The sequence below is a fragment of the Urocitellus parryii genome, chromosome 2 (genome assembly GCF_045843805.1).
Source record: "Urocitellus parryii isolate mUroPar1 chromosome 2, mUroPar1.hap1, whole genome shotgun sequence".
Taxonomy (NCBI): Eukaryota; Metazoa; Chordata; class Mammalia; order Rodentia; family Sciuridae; genus Urocitellus; species Urocitellus parryii.
In genome coordinates this window covers 215,548,394-215,567,852 of record NC_135532.1, presented here as the reverse complement: position 1 = coordinate 215,567,852, position 19,459 = coordinate 215,548,394, and the positions used below count along the sequence as shown (strand labels likewise).

The 19,459-nt window shown below is 35.3% G+C and overlaps 1 protein-coding gene across 3 annotated transcripts in view; it reads left to right on the top strand.

The window, feature by feature from the left end:
- The window catches only part of Paxbp1 (PAX3 and PAX7 binding protein 1), a 34,552-nt gene extending 15,791 nt beyond the window's left edge, over window positions 1-18,761 (top strand). The window contains exons 9-19 of one of the 3 annotated variants that reach the window (XM_077795387.1): window positions 1,749-1,848; window positions 1,927-2,042; window positions 4,020-4,219; window positions 5,255-5,399; window positions 6,305-6,426; window positions 7,728-7,804; window positions 8,500-8,566; window positions 11,265-11,411; window positions 13,628-13,782; window positions 14,476-14,561; window positions 17,608-17,690. In XM_077795387.1, coding sequence (XP_077651513.1) covers window positions 1,749-1,848; window positions 1,927-2,042; window positions 4,020-4,219; window positions 5,255-5,399; window positions 6,305-6,426; window positions 7,728-7,804; window positions 8,500-8,566; window positions 11,265-11,411; window positions 13,628-13,782; window positions 14,476-14,561; window positions 17,608-17,618 — 1,226 coding nt within the window. In that variant the 3' untranslated portion in view covers window positions 17,619-17,690. Of the gene's footprint in view, window positions 1-1,748; window positions 1,849-1,926; window positions 2,043-4,019; window positions 4,220-5,254; window positions 5,400-6,304; window positions 6,427-7,727; window positions 7,805-8,499; window positions 8,567-11,264; window positions 11,412-13,627; window positions 13,783-13,960; window positions 14,446-14,475; window positions 14,562-17,607 lie in introns of those variants that run through there. The other 2 variants (XM_026393523.2, XM_026393524.2) reach the window with 2 other exon arrangements.
- Window positions 18,762-19,459: the final 698 nt, after the last annotated feature.

Genomic DNA, 19,459 nt, shown 5'->3' with positions numbered 1-19,459 from the left:
GGGAGTACACGTTAATTGACAAAAGATTTGAGGAAAATTACATGGGACACTGAAGAATCAGTTCATTTTCTGATTTTTTTTTTTTGAAAGAAGCAAAGCATAGGCTGAAATTTCATTTGCTAATAAGTGCTTATCTGCAACCTGTGATTATTGTGTATAATAGTTCTTACAGAAGTGAAAGGAGGTCATCACTTTAGTCATCTAAACTGACATTACTAACTAGTGAATTCTGGAACACGCCTTCTTCCTTATATCAGTTATTTTGAAGTATTAATGAAGAATTCAGTTAAAAATGTCAGCTTTTAAAAATAATAAGATCTAGAATAGGATACACTGAGATGGGGAACTAATTTTCAAATTTGTTTTCCTGTTGCCAATTGTAGTGACATCTCTTGATATGTGGGGGAAAATATACACAAGGCTTGAAGGGATTTCATCCAACTTACATATGTCCTGTCCTCTTGCACCCAATCCCTTAGGTTGTTTCCTTCCAGTTACTATCCTGTATTTTTCCAGAATATCTTCATAGTATGGGAGTCAAATGCAGAAATGAGTGAAGTGTAGCAGACAGATGTTTTCCCCACCCTTTCCACCATAGGAAGGAGAGCCAAGGTATCTTTATTGGCAAAATAAAATGGGTCCAAAGGAAAGACCCTGAGGCATTAACATATGGGGGGTTGGGGGACAACAAAAATAGTAGGCAACCTACCAGTAATCTGATGGAGATGCCTTTTCTAGACAGCTCCCATGTTGTGCATACAGAACTTCCCTTCATGCCCTATATATGTGAAGACTGTTAATTATCACCAGAAAAGCCAACATAAGCAGTGGAACCAAAGGGATTGCAGAAACCGGCAATGTTGGTGGCAAAAACAAAACAAAACACCCCAAAACTATAACACTTAATTGCTAGTTTCAGTGATATAATAGAAAGGTATCTTAACAAAAATATAGGATGCTGTAGAAGAACGGTTTTGAAAAAATATGAACTCCTTCTTAGAAACTAAAATTATGGTAAATAAAATATACATTTAAATAGGAGAGTTAGAAACCAAAGCTAGAAAAATGCCCTAGAAAGTTTGCAAAATGAGAGATGGAAAATAGGAGGAAGTAGGGAGAGAGATGTAAAGTGTGTGTGGAAGAGTAGTATTTGAGAAGGTATTAGTTGGCCTTACTCAGATAGGCTTTTTAGTTTTGGTGTTGCCTTCCTGTAAAAATAAATTTCCATGAAGCAAAATTAGAGTAAAATAGAATAAGTTATTAAAGTCTTGGCAACAAAATTGTTAATTCTTACATCTTTCTACCTGTTTCTTTGCTGTCATTTCATGCCACTTGATATGTGATTGCCTGCATTCTTCTTTCTTAAAGATATAATCTTTTATTTTCCCCTTTGCACAGGTAACTTAGAAACTTTTTTTTTTTTTTTTTTTTTTTTGCAGTCATCATAATAGCATAAACTAGTCCTGTTACTTAAACATAAAAATAGTGAATAAGCCCAGTTGCATTTGGGTAGGATTACTGAACTCTTAAAAAGAATTGGTTCTTTAGTTTTTCTGGCTTCTTTTCATGGGAACCTAGAATAATACTGAGATTTGTTCTAAACTAAAAACCTATCCCGTTTACCGGTCATTGAAGAATCCTGCTGTTGAGATTAGCAAGCAGTCTATCATAATGGCTTATTCTGTACAGACTCTTTCCTCAGTATTGTTGAAGGAAGGCCTTTAATTTTAACTATTGTTGTTTTACAGATAAAGCACTGATGGCACCAAATCTTGATTCCTTTGGGCGTGATCGGGCACTGTATCAAGAGCATGCCAAACGTCGGATTGCAGAGCGAGAGGCCAGGAGGTAGTACTAAAGATGCTTACTGTGGCTTTGTTTGTGAAGGGAGGAGTCTCTTTTATCTAACATTGTGTCGGTCCATAGGACCCGCCGTAGACAAGCTAGAGAACAAACGGGGAAGATGGCAGATCACCTTGAAGGCCTTTCTAGTGATGATGAAGAAACTTCCACAGACATTACTAATTTCAATCTGGAAAAAGGTAAGATTTTATTTGGAAATAGGACTTGTCAATTTGGTTTTTATTTGGCTGTGGTTTTTACCATGAAATGGTTGGAATTTTTGTGACCTCTACATTAAATCAGATAATGAATATCATACTGAATTCTCAAAGAATTCAAGTTGTATTTAGGACTTGAAGAGCATACATGATGTTTCTCTTAAGAATATTAAGTGACCAAAAAGTGTCCAACCATGGAAAAGCTTTGCTGTAGCCTATCTAGTTTGGGCAGTGGGGGCACTTGCCCTAAAAGAACTTCCTGATTTGGGGAGTCCTGGATGATTTCTATCAAGATTACCAGTTAGTACTCTTAGGAATACCAGGCATTCCCAGAGGGTCCCCATATATATCTTTCCCATCTTTGGCAGTAGTTATTTGAAATTGTGTTGGTTGCTGGCCATTGCAAAAGCCTGTGTCCTCCTCCTTATTTCATAGTGAACATTTCTGAATGTATAGGAATTTTGAAAGAACAGCAGTGATCACCCCATACTCATCACCCCGATTGAACAGAGCCTCCTTTTCACCAATTTCACTTTATCTGTGTGTGCATGTAGATGTTGTGGCACTTCGCCCCTAAAAATAGCCTGAAGTGTTTCATAAAAACACCGTTATATTTCTGTGAAATTGCAGTACCATTATCACACTATTTTTTAGTATCATATTCAGTCTTCCTCAGTGGTATCTCAGGGAAAAAATTTTTGGAACTCTTTTATGTTTTTGCTTGTTGTCCAAACCAGGATCCTCTCAACGTTCATGTTCCACATTTGGTTGTTACAGCTTTTAATCTAGAATAAATGAGTATCCCTTAATACTCACTCCTATTTTATTTTTCGTTTAAAGATGTTAACTTTTTAAATAGAGTAGGCCTCTTGTCTTACAGAAAACATCCTAAATTCTGCATTCATCTGTCTGTTTTCTTGTGGTATTGGTGAACTTGTTCTTCCATTTATTACTTTTACATTTATTGTAAATTGGAATTTGCAAGATTAAAAGGTTGATTAGATTCTGGTTAAACCTTTTTTGTTTTTTGTCTTTTTTTTAATAAGAGTACTTCATATTGGATACTGTTTCTTATTGTATAATTTCACATGACAGATGCTAGATTGTCTCACTTTAAGGGATGTTAAGATTGATTTTATGATGAAGATTATCAGGACTTTAATATCTCCATTAAAAAGATTTCCTAAATCATCCGAGGCATTACACATATATTCCAAAGTAAACTTTCACTTAGAAATCCTAGTATTTATTCATCGGGAACTTGACTAGGTGAAGTTATTGTAATCACCAACAGACTGTGTGTGCGTGCGTGTGCATGTTATTAGGCACTGGACCCGGAGATGCTTTGCTCCTGAGCTATGTATCCCCAGCCCATTTTCTGGATTTTGAGACAGGATCTTGCTAAGTTGCCAAGGTTGGTCTTGAACTTAGCAATCCTCCTTCTTCAGACTCCTGAGTATCTGGAATTGCTCCCATGTGCCACCACACTTAGCTACCAATAGACTTTAAAAAGTGACATGATTGGTCACTGATAATGAGGCATAGCTCTTGTTTACATAGCAGTTTGTGTACTGAAAAGCTAGCAGCAGCAAAATTTGTATTTTATGCAATTATAATTAATATAGCAGGGTTGCTGAAGTTTGAACCATGTTGGAGAAGAGGCATTACTAAACTAAACCTCTGTAACAGAAAATTGTATATATTGAAAAAAAGTTGTACATATTGGAAACTTGTAAAACAAGAACTGGTTGTGTATTAGAGTTCATAAAAGACAAAATGAAACCTAAACTTAGTTTATCCTTCATTCTAAATTGCAATTAATAACTTAGTCCTTTGTTAATGAGCCTCTTATTGATATTCAAGCCTCAAAGAAAGCAATGAAAATAGTGAACTGTGGTGTTTTTTTTTTTTCTACTTCACACTAAATTATGATTCTCTGTGGGGTTTTGTTGTTGTTAGATCGTATTTCAAAAGAGTCCAGCAAGGTTTTTGAAGATGTCCTTGAGAGTTTCTATTCAATTGACTGCATTAAATCCCAGTTTGAAGCATGGCGTTCAAAATACTACATGTCCTATAAGGATGCTTACATTGGCCTTTGTTTGCCAAAGTTATTCAACCCCCTCATCAGATTGCAGCTCCTCACTTGGACTCCTCTTGAGGTAAGTGTCTTCTATCACTGTTGGTAAGGAATGTAACCTGATTTCTCTGTCATTTTAGTCTCAAAATAGAGATATATGCTTAAGCAACATATTTTTCAGAGGAGATAGGGCATAGGCTATAACTAATTAATATAGACTGTATCTGGGAATAATCTTATAATTTTTTAAGTTTTATCCTTTCTGTTTTTCAATTTACATATAAATATCTCTCTCAGTTAAAATGATATGTACTAATTATGGTATATGAATAGTGAGAACTTGGACCTTTTATCCTAACAGAACTTAACCTAATGGAAAAGCATAATTGGACAGGTGGGAAAAGACTTGAATTAAGTCAGAGGCAGTGGAAATTTTGAGGGTAATACAGATTAAATGTAGGAGATAGAATTGATAGGACCTTTTTGCCTCTATATAAGAGAAGAAACTAGAACTGGCTATTTGAGACTAATGATGTTTATGATAGGGTTTGGAAGTTGTAATAATTTGGGTGTATATCTGCATGTGACTAATGTTGAGTGGGTTGAATATGTAAATCAATCATAAAGAAAAGGACTGTAAAAGAGTGTAACCCTGGACACACAACTAAAATAAATGAGCTCTGGGAATCATTCTGCTCATAAGCTTTGCCAGACCTTGTGGAGTTTCCCTGTGTGTTTGTCTGGCTTGGTAGACAATAGAAGCTCGAGTCTGTGTGTATTTGGAGGTCTTTTTCTACGTGGCTTCTTCCTTTGCCTCACAACATCCTGCCATTTCAGTTCCCCCACTGCTGTCTCCTCAACTTGGCAAGTCTGCTGTGCTCTGCAAGGAATCACCACTTCATTCTGTTCTGAGCCAGCATTTGACTTCATTTGAGTTCCTTTAATGGATCGTAATCCTTGCTCTCTCTGGTCCATAACTTGGAAATACATGTTTTATATATTTTGTACAGTTTTTACTGATTATAACCAAAGGCTCAATCTAGTTTCTCTTATTTCTGGCTTGAAGCAGAATCACTCACTATTTTAAACTGTTTGGGTAATCTTTTAAATGTTTTAGGCAAAATGTCGTGACTTTGAGAATATGCTGTGGTTTGAGTCTTTGCTGTTTTATGGTTGTGAAGAACGAGAGCAAGAAAAAGATGATGTAGATGTTGCACTACTACCTACCATTGTGGAAAAAGTGATTCTCCCTAAACTAACAGGTAAATCTCCTGTCTTCTGAATTGACCATTTGACACATTGGATTTCCCAAATCTATTTTTGAGAGTATTTATTAGAGTGTATTTCCTTATAAACATTATATAGTAAATAATAGTTACCAGTTGGCCCAGAGATTGCTAAGTGATAGGGAACTCTTAACCTGAAACTTGAAGACCACGTTGGGTGGGCCTAGAATTGGGACAGTAATTAATCTGTAGGTGAGTTTTAGTGACTCCAACATAGCCTGAAGCCAAAATTAATACATAGTTTGGGTTGTGGGGATGTGTGTGCATATCTGGGGAACAATTTCAGTGCTTTCATCAATTTCTCAAAAAGATTAGGGGTAATCAGTATAGGAACCTATTTTAAGCAATAAGAATGAATTTTAAATAGCTGGGTGTGATGGTGCATGCCTGTAATCCCAGCTGCTGGGGAGGTTGAGGCAGGAGACTCATGAATGAGTTCAAAGCCAGCCTCAGCAACTTAGTGAGGCCATGAGCAACTCAGTGAGACCCTGTCTCAAACACAGTAAAAGGGCTGGGGATGTGTGTCAGTGGTTAAGTGAACCTGGGTTTAATTCCTGGTACCAAAAGAAAAAAAGGAAGAAGAAGAATGAATGAACTTGTAAGTTTAGTTAGAAAATCTTTATACTAAGACATCCTTTGGTATATAGAAATCCCTCCCTACCATTTTTATTTTCACTGAGGAGAATAAATAAGAAGGTATCACCTCTTCACATTCCTGTCCCCCTCAGCATTCCCACAGTTAATTGAAGAATACTGAAGCTTGTTTTATAGAGAGAAGAAATAAATCAGGATTGACATTTATTAGAGACTGCTTGACATCAGATTTAAATAAGCTGCAGTTTACTTTTATATTTCAACATATCCTATTTTTTCCTTAATAGTGATAGCTGAAAATATGTGGGATCCTTTTTCTACAACACAGACTTCAAGAATGGTTGGAATTACACTAAAATTAATAAATGGATATCCTTCAGTAGTGAATGCAGAAAATAAAAATACACAGGTAATTTAATCATTTTTAGGAGTTTTTTTTTTTTTTAATATTTGGACACGGTATCTTTATTTATTTTATTTTTTTAATGTAGTGCTGAGGACCAAACTCAGGGCCTCACACCTGAGCTACAGCCCCAGCCCTGAGACATTTTTTTTTTTTCTCTTGAAAATGAATGGTTATTCTAAATCAACTGAAAATCTGATTTCCCTATTTGGACAGCATGAGCCTTTAAAGCGTAAAATACACAAAGTTGGAAATACTGGTTTTCAATTTTAAAAATCTATGGTCTGGATAACTTCGATATTATTTCTCACCACCACAATTCTATTCCCAATTCAACTAATTGATATACCTTTAAGAACTGTGTTTTGGGGGAGAAAGAGAGATGTAAAACTACTAAAATGGCTTACAATTGATGGTTTAATTGTTAAAACACTTGAACAGCATATAAAGCAACTAGATACTGTTTTTTAACTACTTCCAAGATTAAAATGCTATTTTCCCTTCAGGGACATCCTTACCTAAATATGGAAAAGGTGTTCTTTATCACTGTTAACTTTTTACTGACCTCATTTTGAGAAGAAGCAAAGTATGTGTCTGATCTTAAAACTTATATGGTAGACTAGGGGATGGAAAGTTTTCTAAATGGCTTCATTGCTTGGTAATTATTGGGGGGTCATCTAGCCTGCAACCCGTGCTGGCTTCATGAAAGAAGGTTCTAACCATGAGAAAACACTAGGGAGTTTTAAAATAAAGAGACAAGACTCTAATTACCTTTAAAACCAGCTCCAGGACGGCTTCTCCTAGCTCCAGCCTCCAGCCTCCAGCCACCTAATGCAGTATCGAGGTTTACTGGCTAGCTAGAGAGAGAGATAACACAACAGGGAGTGGACTTTTATTGGGGAAGAAAAAATTCCGGGGAAAATCCCATCCAATGAAGATTAAGAGGGGCAGCATCCCAAGGTTAGGGGCGACGACTGGGTCTTCAGGGCAGTGGCCAGACACGCCTCTGCAGGGACAAGCCCTCAGACCTGGAGAAGGGTGGGGAAAGCTCTGACACAGCTGTGTCTAAGTGCCTCTCACCTAGCCAGGGAGGTAAGTCAAATCACATGCGAGGATGGCCTCCCACAGGGTCACTTAATAGAGAGTTGTAAGTATTAATGAGTTTAGGGCCTTCAGTGAGGAAAATCAAAAAACTTAAGAAAATGGTTCACTCAAAATTCAGTATTCAATTATGTGGTTTAGAATATGGCTTATTTTTATTATCATAGCCCTTATTAAAGCATGTTATCTACTTTTTAATTCTTCAGGTTTACCTAAAGGCACTTTTGTTGAGAATGAGAAGAACTTTAGATGACGATGTTTTCATGCCCTTATATCCAAAAAAGTAAGTAACAATTAAGAACATTAAACATAATATTCTCTATTGTCTTTCAGAAAATGGTTCTAAAATTTTAGAAGACAAAAGATAGCTTGAAATGTAAACTTAACCTATATAGTATAAACATACAGACTGGCTCAGTGGGAAAGTTGTTCCCTTAAGTGCCATAAAAGAGTTGATGGTCTTTGTTCCCCCTCAGCCTCAGAAATAAATTTCCATTGACTGTTTTGTTTTGTTTTGGTTTTGGGGGGCGGGGGTACCAGTATTGAACTCGGTGGCACTCAACCACTGAGCTACATCCCCAGCCCTATATTGTTTTTTATTTAGAGACCAGGTCTCAGTGAGTTGCTTTGTGTCTTGCTATTGCTGAGACTGGCTTTAAACTTGCGATCCTCCTGCTTTGGCCTCCCAAGCCTCTGGGATTACAGGTGTGCATTACCACATCCAGCTTCTATTGACTCTTAAATGTAGTATTTTCCAGAATATAATTGTTTGAAAAATTACTTTTTTTTTTTTTTTGCGGTGCTGGGAATGGAACCCAACACCTCACAAATGCTAGACATACACCCTACCAATGAACATACCTTCCAGCCCCCTACTTAATTCTGTTGTTAACCTATTTTACTTGTAGAAATATTTGTTTATAGCTATAATTTGGCGCTTATATATAAAATATTTGATCATGGTATGTTTTCTCTTAGTGTCTTGGAAAATAAAAATTCTGGGCCTTATTTGTTTTTTCAACGACAGTTTTGGTCTTCAGTTAAGGTATGTATTCATAGACTATATTAAAAATCTTGAGATTTTGACTTCAATAGTGTATTTGGAGAATATTTTTATTTTTTATAAGCTGTATAGGGATAGCTCTATTTATAAATACAGAAGCTCCACTTTACCAACTAATTTCATTGCCAAAGTTTATTTAAGTTTGATATTTCCACAGGAGAAAATGAATTCTTGAGTTTCAAAGTGAGGCCCAAGCTATCAAACACCTAACTAAACCACCTAACTAAATAAACCACAGCAAATATATTCAGCAAATAGAGTAGAGGGTCTCTTCTGAGTTTTAGGGATATAGCACTGAATGAGATAGAAGTGTATCTTTCTTGGGGTTCATAGTCCAGAACAGTTGACAGATAGCAGGTAATCACAGATGTGATGAGTTTTAAAGGGGAAATTCAAGATAGTAATGAGAGCTATAACATACATCAAGAACTAGACTAACAGTTGTTGGAGATCATATTTCATTCTAAGGAAGTCATTTAGATTGTAGACCAGAGGAATTAATGGAATTTGACTGTGAGGTGAAGGAGAACAGACAACACTACAGATACTGGAAGTGCATACATAATGGCTAAGTTAGAGATATATTAGAGAGTCTTGATAACATAGACTCTAGTAAGTCATGTGAAAGATTGATGGGTAAAAGTTGTAGGAAGCCACTAGATACTTTTTACTTATTTATTTATCTTTTTAAAAGTATTATTTTATATACATTCACTCTTTAGTATTCTGTGGGTTTTGAGTGAATACAGTTGTGTATCATCACTACCAAATGGAAAATGTGTACCAATTTCAGCATTCCCAGAAACTTCCCATTCCCCTGTAGTAAAGCTCACCCCTGACCTCTCCCTGGCCACTTCCCCCATATATTTATCTATGTATTATGGTTTTCTTTGCAAGAATGTCTTTATCAATAGAATTATATGTAGCAGGGAGCCTTTTGAGTCTCGCATCTTTCACCTAACATAATGTATTTGAGATTTATCCACATTGTGTGTTATCAGCAGATCACTGCTTTTAAATTGGGCTGTTTTCTTCTTACTGCACGTAAAAGTTTTTTCCATATTCTGGAGGGAAGTCCTTGGTCAAGTAATGATTTGTAAAGAGTTTTTTTAGTGTGTGTGTCTGTGGCTTGCCTTTTCATTCTTTCAGTAGTATTCTGTGTACAGAAGTTCTTAATTTTGATGAAGTCCAGTTTATCACTTTTTCTATTATGGACTGTGCTTTATATGTCATACTTGAAAAATCTTTCTCTTAACATAAGGTTGCAGAGTTTTTCTCCTATCTCTCTTTAGAAGTTTCATTGTTTTAGGTTTTCTGTTTAGCTCTATAATCTATTTTGAGCTTATTTTTATGATAGGCGTGAGATCTGTATTAAGGTTCTTTTGTTTCAGCAATCATTTGTTAAAAAGACAAATTCCACTGAATTGCTTTTGTACCTTTGTTGAAGAGTAGTTGACCATTATTTATGTGGGTCATGGAAGGGTTTTTACTTTATCAGGGACATGAACACATTACTTTTTTTTTTTTTTCCCCTGTGGTGCTGGGGATTGAACCCAGGGCCTTGTGCATGCAAGGCAGGCACTCTACTAACCTAGCTCTATCCCCAGTCCCAACATTACCATTTTTTTAAGATTACTTTTTCCTGTTTTGTCAAGTTAATGGGTAGTAATACTGAAAATGAGAACTTGTATTCATTATTTATTTATTGTGTGTCAAGCATGGTGCTCCACCTTTTAAACAGATTATCTCATAGAACCCTCAGAATGGCTCTATAGTAGACACTATTATTCTTACTCTATTGATGGGTCAGTGAGGCACTGAATAACCTGCCCAGAGTCGTTCCAATGGTAATTATAGAATTGGAAATCTAGCTCAGGCCAGTCTGCCTCTTGAGTATATCTGCTCGCCTGGAATTCTGAGTTAATACTTAATGCTCTAAGGCTTCCCTTGTAAATAATGAATTCTTTATTATGTATCTGGAATGAACTAACTGTATAGTCCTTGGGAAAAATTGAGGAGAGTCATTCAAATCACTTTTTTCTCTCACAGAACCCTATTTGAGAAAGGGCACTTTAGAGCTCATCCTCTTAATCTTACTGGAGTATCTGCAATGTTCAGAAAGAGATTATGGTAGCTTAGACTATTGGGATGGCAGCAGGAACTAGAGAAATGTCAGATTGGATGGAGGTGGAGTCAAATAAGTTGATGAAGAGTTTAAGAATGACATTCAGGTTTTTTGCCTGAGCAGCTGGTTAGATAGTGTTACCATTTACTGACAAGTTAGAAAGTTTTTTTGGTGGGGTGGGAAAGAGTCTCCATTTTATGATAATGACAAGAACATCCTAAAAGTCATAGGACTGTCTGAGGCATAATTTTGAATAGAGGACACTTATCTAAGAATAATCACTGCTCAATAGTCCTTCAGGTAGTGATGAAAAATGTTTTACGTGTGTGCTGACCAATACAGTAGTCTCCAGGTACATGTGGCTATTCAAATTTTAGCTAATTAAAATTAAAATGTTCCACCATTCTAGGAAATATCTGAACACTTTAAAAGTGTTATACTTTGGGAAGGCATTATCCTGCATATTACATGTGGTATTTTATTGTGTATCTAATTTACTTTATACCTAATTTAATTGCATAACATTGCTTCTCCCTTTTTTCCCCTTATTTCTAGCTCTTAGGAAATTTTCTTCAGTGGTATGGCATTTTCTCAAATAAAACTCTTCAGGAATTATCAATAGATGGTTTATTAAATAGATACATTCTCATGGCTTTTCAGAATTCAGAATATGGAGATGACAGCATCAAAAAAGCCCAAAATGTGAGTTGAATGATACATATTATTATTTTTAAACCATATATGTTAATTTCCTTTGTTCAAAGAGGGATATGAAAACTTTATGATTGCCCTTTATTATCAGACTTAATGTAAGGTTGGCTATCTGTTTACCCAGGTAGTTCCAAACTCCCCACTCCCTAGCATTTTTATATCAAAGTATATAATGTGCTGGATGCAGTAGTACATGCCTGTAATCCCAGCAGCTTGGAAGGTTGAAGGAGGAGGTTTGCAAATTCGAGGCCAGCTTCAGCAACTTAGATGATGTTTTATAATAAAGAATAAAAAGTACTGGGATGTAGTTCAGGGTAAAATGCTTTCAGGCTCAATTCCCAGTACCCCAGAAAAGGGGGTGTAGGGGAGGAGGAAGAAAATATAATGTTATCTATATTTATATCTATTCATTTATTTGTATCAGTGTTTTGGTATTAGTAAAAGTTTTGATTTCATGATAATTTTTTCACAGTTAAAATGAATGCTATTTTGAGTGTTATAAATGGCTTTTTTCACTTATTTAGTAATATTATCTTACTTTCCACTTACATACACAAGTTATACAGTAATATGTAATTGAAACAGTTACAAAATTAATGAAAATTTACAAGTAAGAGTACAAAGTCCCCCCCACCCAAAGTCTCTGACATGATGCCTCAGTACCTCAGATATGTTTCTTTGTATTTCTAACAAACATGGGGTATTAGTCTACAAGATTGTAGCATAGAGAATAGTATCAGGAAATTAACACTGATATATTACTGTTGCCTAATCCTTAGAAATGCCTCTCAGTGCACATTTTATCAGTTATGTCAACACTGTCCTTCTTTAGCAAAAGAAATATCCAGAAGCTGGGTAGGGTCGCCCACACCTATACTCCCAACTATTTGGAAGGCTGAAGCAGGACGATGGAAGGTTAGAGGCCAGTCTGGGCAACTTTGCAAGACCTGCCTCAAAATAAAAAGAGCTGGGAATATAGCTTTGTGGTAGGATGCTTGCCTAGGATGCACAAGGCCGTGTTCAGTCACTCTTAGACTTCAAAAAATTCTTTTAAAAAGGAAAATAGTATCCAGACCATGCATTGTGTTTAATTTTTATATCTCTTTACCCTCCTTTAATCTAGAAGACTTCTTCATCTTTCCTTGGCCTTTATAACCTGGACACTTTTGAAAATGATAGGCCAGTTATTTTTTTATATATATATATATGAAATACATTTATAAGACCACAATACTTTCATTTTATTTTAATGTATAACTTGTGTATATAAATTCTGAGGATTGAAACCAGTGCCTCATGTGTGCCAGTCAAGCGCTGTACCACTCAGCCCCAGCCCCTAGGCCATTTATTTTTTAGAATATCCCCCAATTTGGGTTTACCCGATATTATGTCAAAATCAGATTCGGGTTCTTCCTCATATTTGGCAGAAATTGTCCCAGATTTCCTGAGCAGAGTCCTTCAGAGTTGACTTCTGTAATCTTATGACATTTCCCCTCACTTGGCGGAAGTATATGCTTGCTTCTTTCTGGCATGACATTTTTTTGTCTAAACTGTATTTGCTCTGCCTGAGCCCTGGAATCAGTCATGTTTCTAGTGATCCCTGTGTTTCTGTAGTGATGAGCTTTCTTTATCCATTTGGACTCTGATTTAAGTACTCACACCAGGCTGCCCTTTCCTAGGAGAAACCAGTCTTACCCTTCTTTTCAGGGCCTTATGTGTGCAAGGCAAGCGCTCTACCAACTGCCCCTCCCCAGATCTTCACACCCTTACGCGGTATGGCGTTCTGTGGCATGATGCCCTGTACACCTCACTAAGACTCTTGCCCTGGGCAGCACCTGTGGTGTGAATGCTTGCTTAGCCTTACTCTGGGTCATATTTATACACGCATTTTTATACAAAAGCATTTCATAAGAGAGAACTCAGTTCATTTAGGGTATCTTGCAAGACTGGAAAATAAGCACTTGATTATCCATTTTATAGTTAGATTATTAAAAAATGGGACAAATCATCTTTTGTATTGAGTACCTGATCCATGTATAGTTAATACAGAAAGTGAGTCTTTTTAAAAAAATCTCTTCAGATTAATTAATTTAGTCTAATAGCACCTCTTTAGGCCAAATACATTATATCCATTATCTAGACTCAACTTTTACATATTGTCATTTATTCTGTTTTAACTATTGTATTTTATATCCTTTCCTACATAGGTAATCAATTGTTTCCCCAAACAGTGGTTCATGAATCTGAAAGGAGAAAGAACTATTTCTCAGTTAGAAAACTTCTGCCGATACCTTGTGCACTTAGCAGATACAATTTATAGGAATAGTATTGGGTGCTCTGATGTGGATAAAAGAAATGCAAGGTAACTTTTTATAATCACTTGTTAAAATAGTAACCTGTAGTTTTAGTTGTCATATTTAGTGTTATTAAAATGTTTTTTAAGTAGTCATTTTTTAATATAAATTGTACATTCTCTTAGTATTCTAAACCTACCCAAAGTACACATAACTTTGCTTTTTTTGGTTTTTGTCTTTTTTCAGTACGTTGAACTTATGAAGGTTGTTAGGGAAAGATCTTTGGTGAGGGCCAGCCTTGAGGAGAATGAATATTCTATCACCTCAGTGAAGAATTGGAGAGAACACAGGCTCTAGGAATGTCATGAACTTTGGTCCTTTGAGATTCATTATATAGACGTGAATCCTAGAAAATTTGACCATTTAAACCTAGAATATGTTGATACAATATCCCAATTTTAGAATCTTTATGTTCCATGTTTTTCCTTTATCATGTCATGGACTAAAAGTCACCATTCATGATTTCTAGAACAACTTAAACCTAATTTTTGTCAAGAATTGCTAGGAAGAAATGAGTGAACTGTTATCGTTTCTGTGGACAATAATATTGTGAATATTTGTATAATGTGGGGTTAAAAATTTAGCATAAAATATATAACTATTACAGTTTGAAAGAATTTTCAAAATTTTGTGATTTTTGTATATTTCTTATATCTGTTTATACCACAAGTATAGCTCTGTAAGAAAACTTTTTTGTTTAGGAAATATTCTGGGGGCCTTGTTTCCCTTTCTCAAAAAGAGTATTATTTTCTTGTGAGAAAATTTGATTTTCAAGATACAATTAAAAGTAAGTAGTAAAGCTTTTAATGATAAAATTCTTAGACAATTTTGCCTTACATTTTAATTTTGTTATTGTGATGTTGATTATTATTTGCACTTTTTTCCCCCAGTGTGTTGTTTTTTTACTACATAAAGCCTACCACTTTAAAAATTTTGATTTACACATACTTTAAGATTTTTATTTGAAAGTTAATTATTAACAAATAATATTTGCTTTATATATATTTTTTATTTATATGACAGCAGAATGCTTTACAATTCTTATTACACATATAGAGCACAATTTTTCATATCTCTGGTTGTGTACAAAGTATATTCACACCAATTCATGTCTTCATACCTGTACTCTGGATAATAATGATCATCATATTCCACCACCATTAATAACCCCATGCCCCGACCCTTCCCCTCCAACCCCTCTGCCCTATCTAGGGTTCATCTGTTCCTCCCATGCTCCCTCTCCCTATCCCACTATGTATCAGCCTCCTTATATCAAAGAAAACATTCTGCATTTGGCTTTTGGGGATTGGCTAACTTCACTTAGCATTATCTTCTCTACCTCCATCCATTTACCTGCAAATGCTATGATTTTATTCTCTTTTATTGCTGAGTAATGTGTATATGCCACATTTTTTTTTATCCATTCATCTATTGAAGGGCATCTAGGTTGCTTCCACAGTTTAGCTATTGTGAATTGTGCTGCTGTAAACATCGATGTGGCTGTGTCCTTGTCGTATGCCGTTTTTAAGACCTTTGGGTGTAGACTGAGGAGAGGAATAGCTGGGTCAAATGGTGGTTCCATTCCAGTTTTTCAGGAAATCTCCATACTGCTTTCCATATTGGCTGCAACAATTTGCAGTCCCACCGGCAGTGTATGAGTGTACCTTTTTCCCCACATCCTTGCCAACACTTATTGTTGTTTGTGTGCATAATAGCTGCCATCTGACTGGAGTGAGATGAAATCTTAGAGTGGTTTTTGATTTGCATTTCTCTAATTGCTGGTGATGATGAACTTTTTTTTTTTTTTCATTATTTGTTGATTGATTGTATATCATCTTCTGAGAATTGTCTCTTCAGGTCCTTGGCCCATTTATTAATTGGATTGTTTTTTTGGTGTTTAGCTTTTTGAGTTCTATATATACCCTAGAGATTAGTATATACTAATTATATACTCTATCTGATGTGTGAGGGGTAAAGATTTGCTCCCAAGATGTAGGCTCTCTATTCACCTCACAGATTGTTTCTTTTGCTGAAAAGAAACTTTTTAGTTTGAGTCCATCCCATTTATTGATTTATTGATTCTTGCACCACAAGAGTCTTATTAAGGAACTTGGGGTCTAATCCCACATGATGGAGATTAGGGCCTACTTTTTCTTCTATTAGACGCAGGGTCTCTGGTTGTATTCCTAAGTCCTTGAACCATTTTGAGTTGTTTTGTGCATGGTGAGATGTCAACATCCATAAATCAAAGGTATTTCTGTATATCAGTGACAAATCCTCAAAAAGAGAAATGAGGAAAACTACCCCATTTTCAATAGCCTCAAAAAAAAAAAAAAAAAAGCCCTTGGGAATCAACTTAATGAAAAAGGTAAAAGATGTATATAATGAAAATTACAGAACCCTAAAGAAAGGAATCAAAGAAGTCCTTAGAAGATGGAAAGATCTATCTACTTGTCTTGGATAGGCAGAATTAATATTATCAAAATGACCATACTTTCAAAAGCACTATACAGATTTAATGCAATTCCAATCAAAATTCCAATGACATTCCTTTCCTCATAGAAATAGAAAAAGCAACCACGAAAGTCATCTGGAAAAATAAGAGACCCAGAATAGCTAAAAGCAATCCTTAGCAGGAAGAGTGAAGCAAGTGGCATCACTATACCAGACCTTAAACTATACTACAGAGCAATAGTAACAAAAACAGCATGGTATTGGCACCAGACTCGTAGACCAATGGTACAGAATAGAGAACACAGAGACTAACCCACAAAACTACGATTGTATTAGACAAAGGTGCCAAGAACGTGCATTGGAGAAAAGATAGCCTCTTCAACAAATGGTGCTGGGAAAACTAGGAATCCATATGCAACTTAATATTTGCTTTCCTATAGAAAAGTACTTCAACTATTTAAGCATTTGTCCTTTGCATTGCACATAAAATAGATTCCACCTAGTTTGCAAAGTTTTACAAATTATAATCCTTGCCCTAAAAGGGCCTTATTATTGCAGTGTTGTAGAGGAGATGAGTCAATAATGTCATAATTTTATGCTCTTTCTCATGAGTGGTTCAAAATCGGTGTTGAAATAGTCATTCTTTAAGTGTGCTTCCTGGCCATCAGCATTACCTGGGAGATTGTTAGAAATTTGGATTCTCAGGTTCAAACACATATTGAGTCAGATCTCTGGAGTGGGGCTGAGTAATGTTTTAACAACGCTTTCGATAATTCTGATGTTGCTAAAATGGGATGATTACTTAGTAATAAGGTAGTTAGTGCACCAAGGAAAGCCAGACTGTTTTGTGTAGTGAATTCAGAGGAGTGGAATTCAGGCAGGATCTTGATGAATTGATAAGAGAAGTAAAATCTTGTGTTTCAGGATTTCTCCAAGGAGTTGGCACTGTGGTTTAGGAAGTAATGGGAGATAGGGCTCTGAAGAATTTTGGGAACAGATTGCTTTTTTATTTTGTATGATCATTCAAATTATCCCTCTCAGTTAACTGTCCTTTAAAAATGATATGTGGGTGTGAATTGTGTAATTATGCATATATAAGTGTGTGTGTTTATACTACCATGGATTGATTAAAACCATTCATCTGAGTGAAATTAGTTTTTGTTTTTAATGTGGGCTAGTCATATAAACATGCAAGTTTAATTTTATATAAATACATGTCAAGATTTTATGTATGATATAATTTTCATTTCTGTTTCCCATATGTAAAAATGCATGTTTGGACAAATTGATTGCAAAATCTGTATAACATCAAGAACAAATTTCCTTTAAATGTGCTAATGAAATGCTCCTGCTACATTTTTTTTTCTTTTTTCTTTTAGAGAAAATATAAAACAAATAGTAAAACTTCTTGCAAGTATTCGAGCTTTGGATCATGCTATGTCTGTTGCAAGTGACCACAATGTGAAAGAATTTAAATCTTTGATTGAAGGAAAATAGACCTATGAGACTGAAAAGCTTATTTGCTTTAATATCATTCCCAATGTATAAATTTTGTATATATGTAAAGTTTCTTACACTGTAAAATACTGATTTTCATTTTAATACAAAAAAACATTATATTCAATACTGTGTCCTTAAATGCAATTTCTTCAGAATGAAAGGAATTCAGATTATTTCTAGGAGTCTGTTTTCTTTACTGCCTGTCATACTTTGTTTACTTAAGTATTTTGTATGATCATTCAAATTAACCCTCTCAGTTAATTGTCCTCTATAAACAATGTGTGCAGTGTAAATTGTGTAATTATGCATATGTGTACATAGATATATATATATATTTATATCACCATGGACTTTCACACTGGAAATTTGTGGTGTTTTTCTACAGAGAAAGCCTTTTAACAGCAGAAAATTATCCAGTAGCAAATTGTCTTAGGAAAATTACTACACTGTTGTAACAAAAGGGCTGGAAAGTGACTAAATAAATGTTCATCCCTTTTTGGTTAGCGTCGCTCTCACTGTAGCTGTGCTGCCTTAAAATTTGAGAGTTGAGTTATGGACTCAGTCATTGAGTGGATATTGAACCTTGTTCTTTGAATCAGCATTACAGGCAAATGTGGGTTTCATGTGAACTCTAATATATGCAATATAGTTTCAAATGGAACGTGAAAGTTTAATTTTTGAAAATAATAAGCCCACAACCTAACTGCATGGTTTAGGCTGTCTGTCCTGTCTCATTCATAATTTTATTCCCTGCCCAGCTTACAGATACATGCATCTGAATTGAATTTTAGTAGTCTTATTATATTTAAAATCCCACATATGTGAGTTATATATGCAATAAAGAATACGCCTTGCTGATTAGCCACACCCAGGCAATTTAATATCCATGGTCTTCTATAATGTTTGTACCACATTGTAAATACTCAAGAGAACTTGTTTTAAAGTTTATGCTTTCAGATTCTGTGGTTTTCAAAAGGAACTTTTTGGAAATTAAGGACTATTGTTTGATAATTATATATGTAATTACGCTTTAGCCAAGCATTAAATTAATTTTTAAATATACCCTTTGTTGTATTTTGCTGGTGACTAATTTTAGAGCATTTCAAAATGAGTCTAGTATAGCGAGAATTAACAGTTTCATATGTATCCTTGATCAAGGCAAGTAGCGTTTAGAATAGTGTCATGCAGCATGCTTGCTCTGTCAGTTGTATCTTTATTGTGGGAACATTGCTTATCTCCCTACACATTCATTCTGGGTGAAGTTTTGTTATACTTTACTGGCCTACTAAGTCAGACAGAACACATTCCCAACTTCACGGAATAAAACATACACATAAATATCTATTTGGGCCTTATACTTCAAACTGTGTTTCTAAACTCCTTAGGCTTACTACTCTTCCTTATGCTTACTACTCTTCCTTATCTGTTTTTAAGAATTCTTAGAGTGAATTCAGACATTTTGTCCTGTGACAAAATCAGGCAACTTGGGTTTCAGAAATGGGTGTGAACCAGGACTTTGTAAGGTAAATTTAACATAGAACTGGCATGAGACAAATGTTTGTATATCTCAACCAGAAGATTTTCATTTGAAGGAAATTCATTTGTTAAGGTAATAAATTACCCCAAACTGGGTGAGCCGTTTAAAGAACAAAAATTTATTCTCTTTGAGTTCTGGAGGTCAGAAGTTAGAAATCAAGTGTAAATAAGGCCATTCACCCCCCCAAAGGCTCT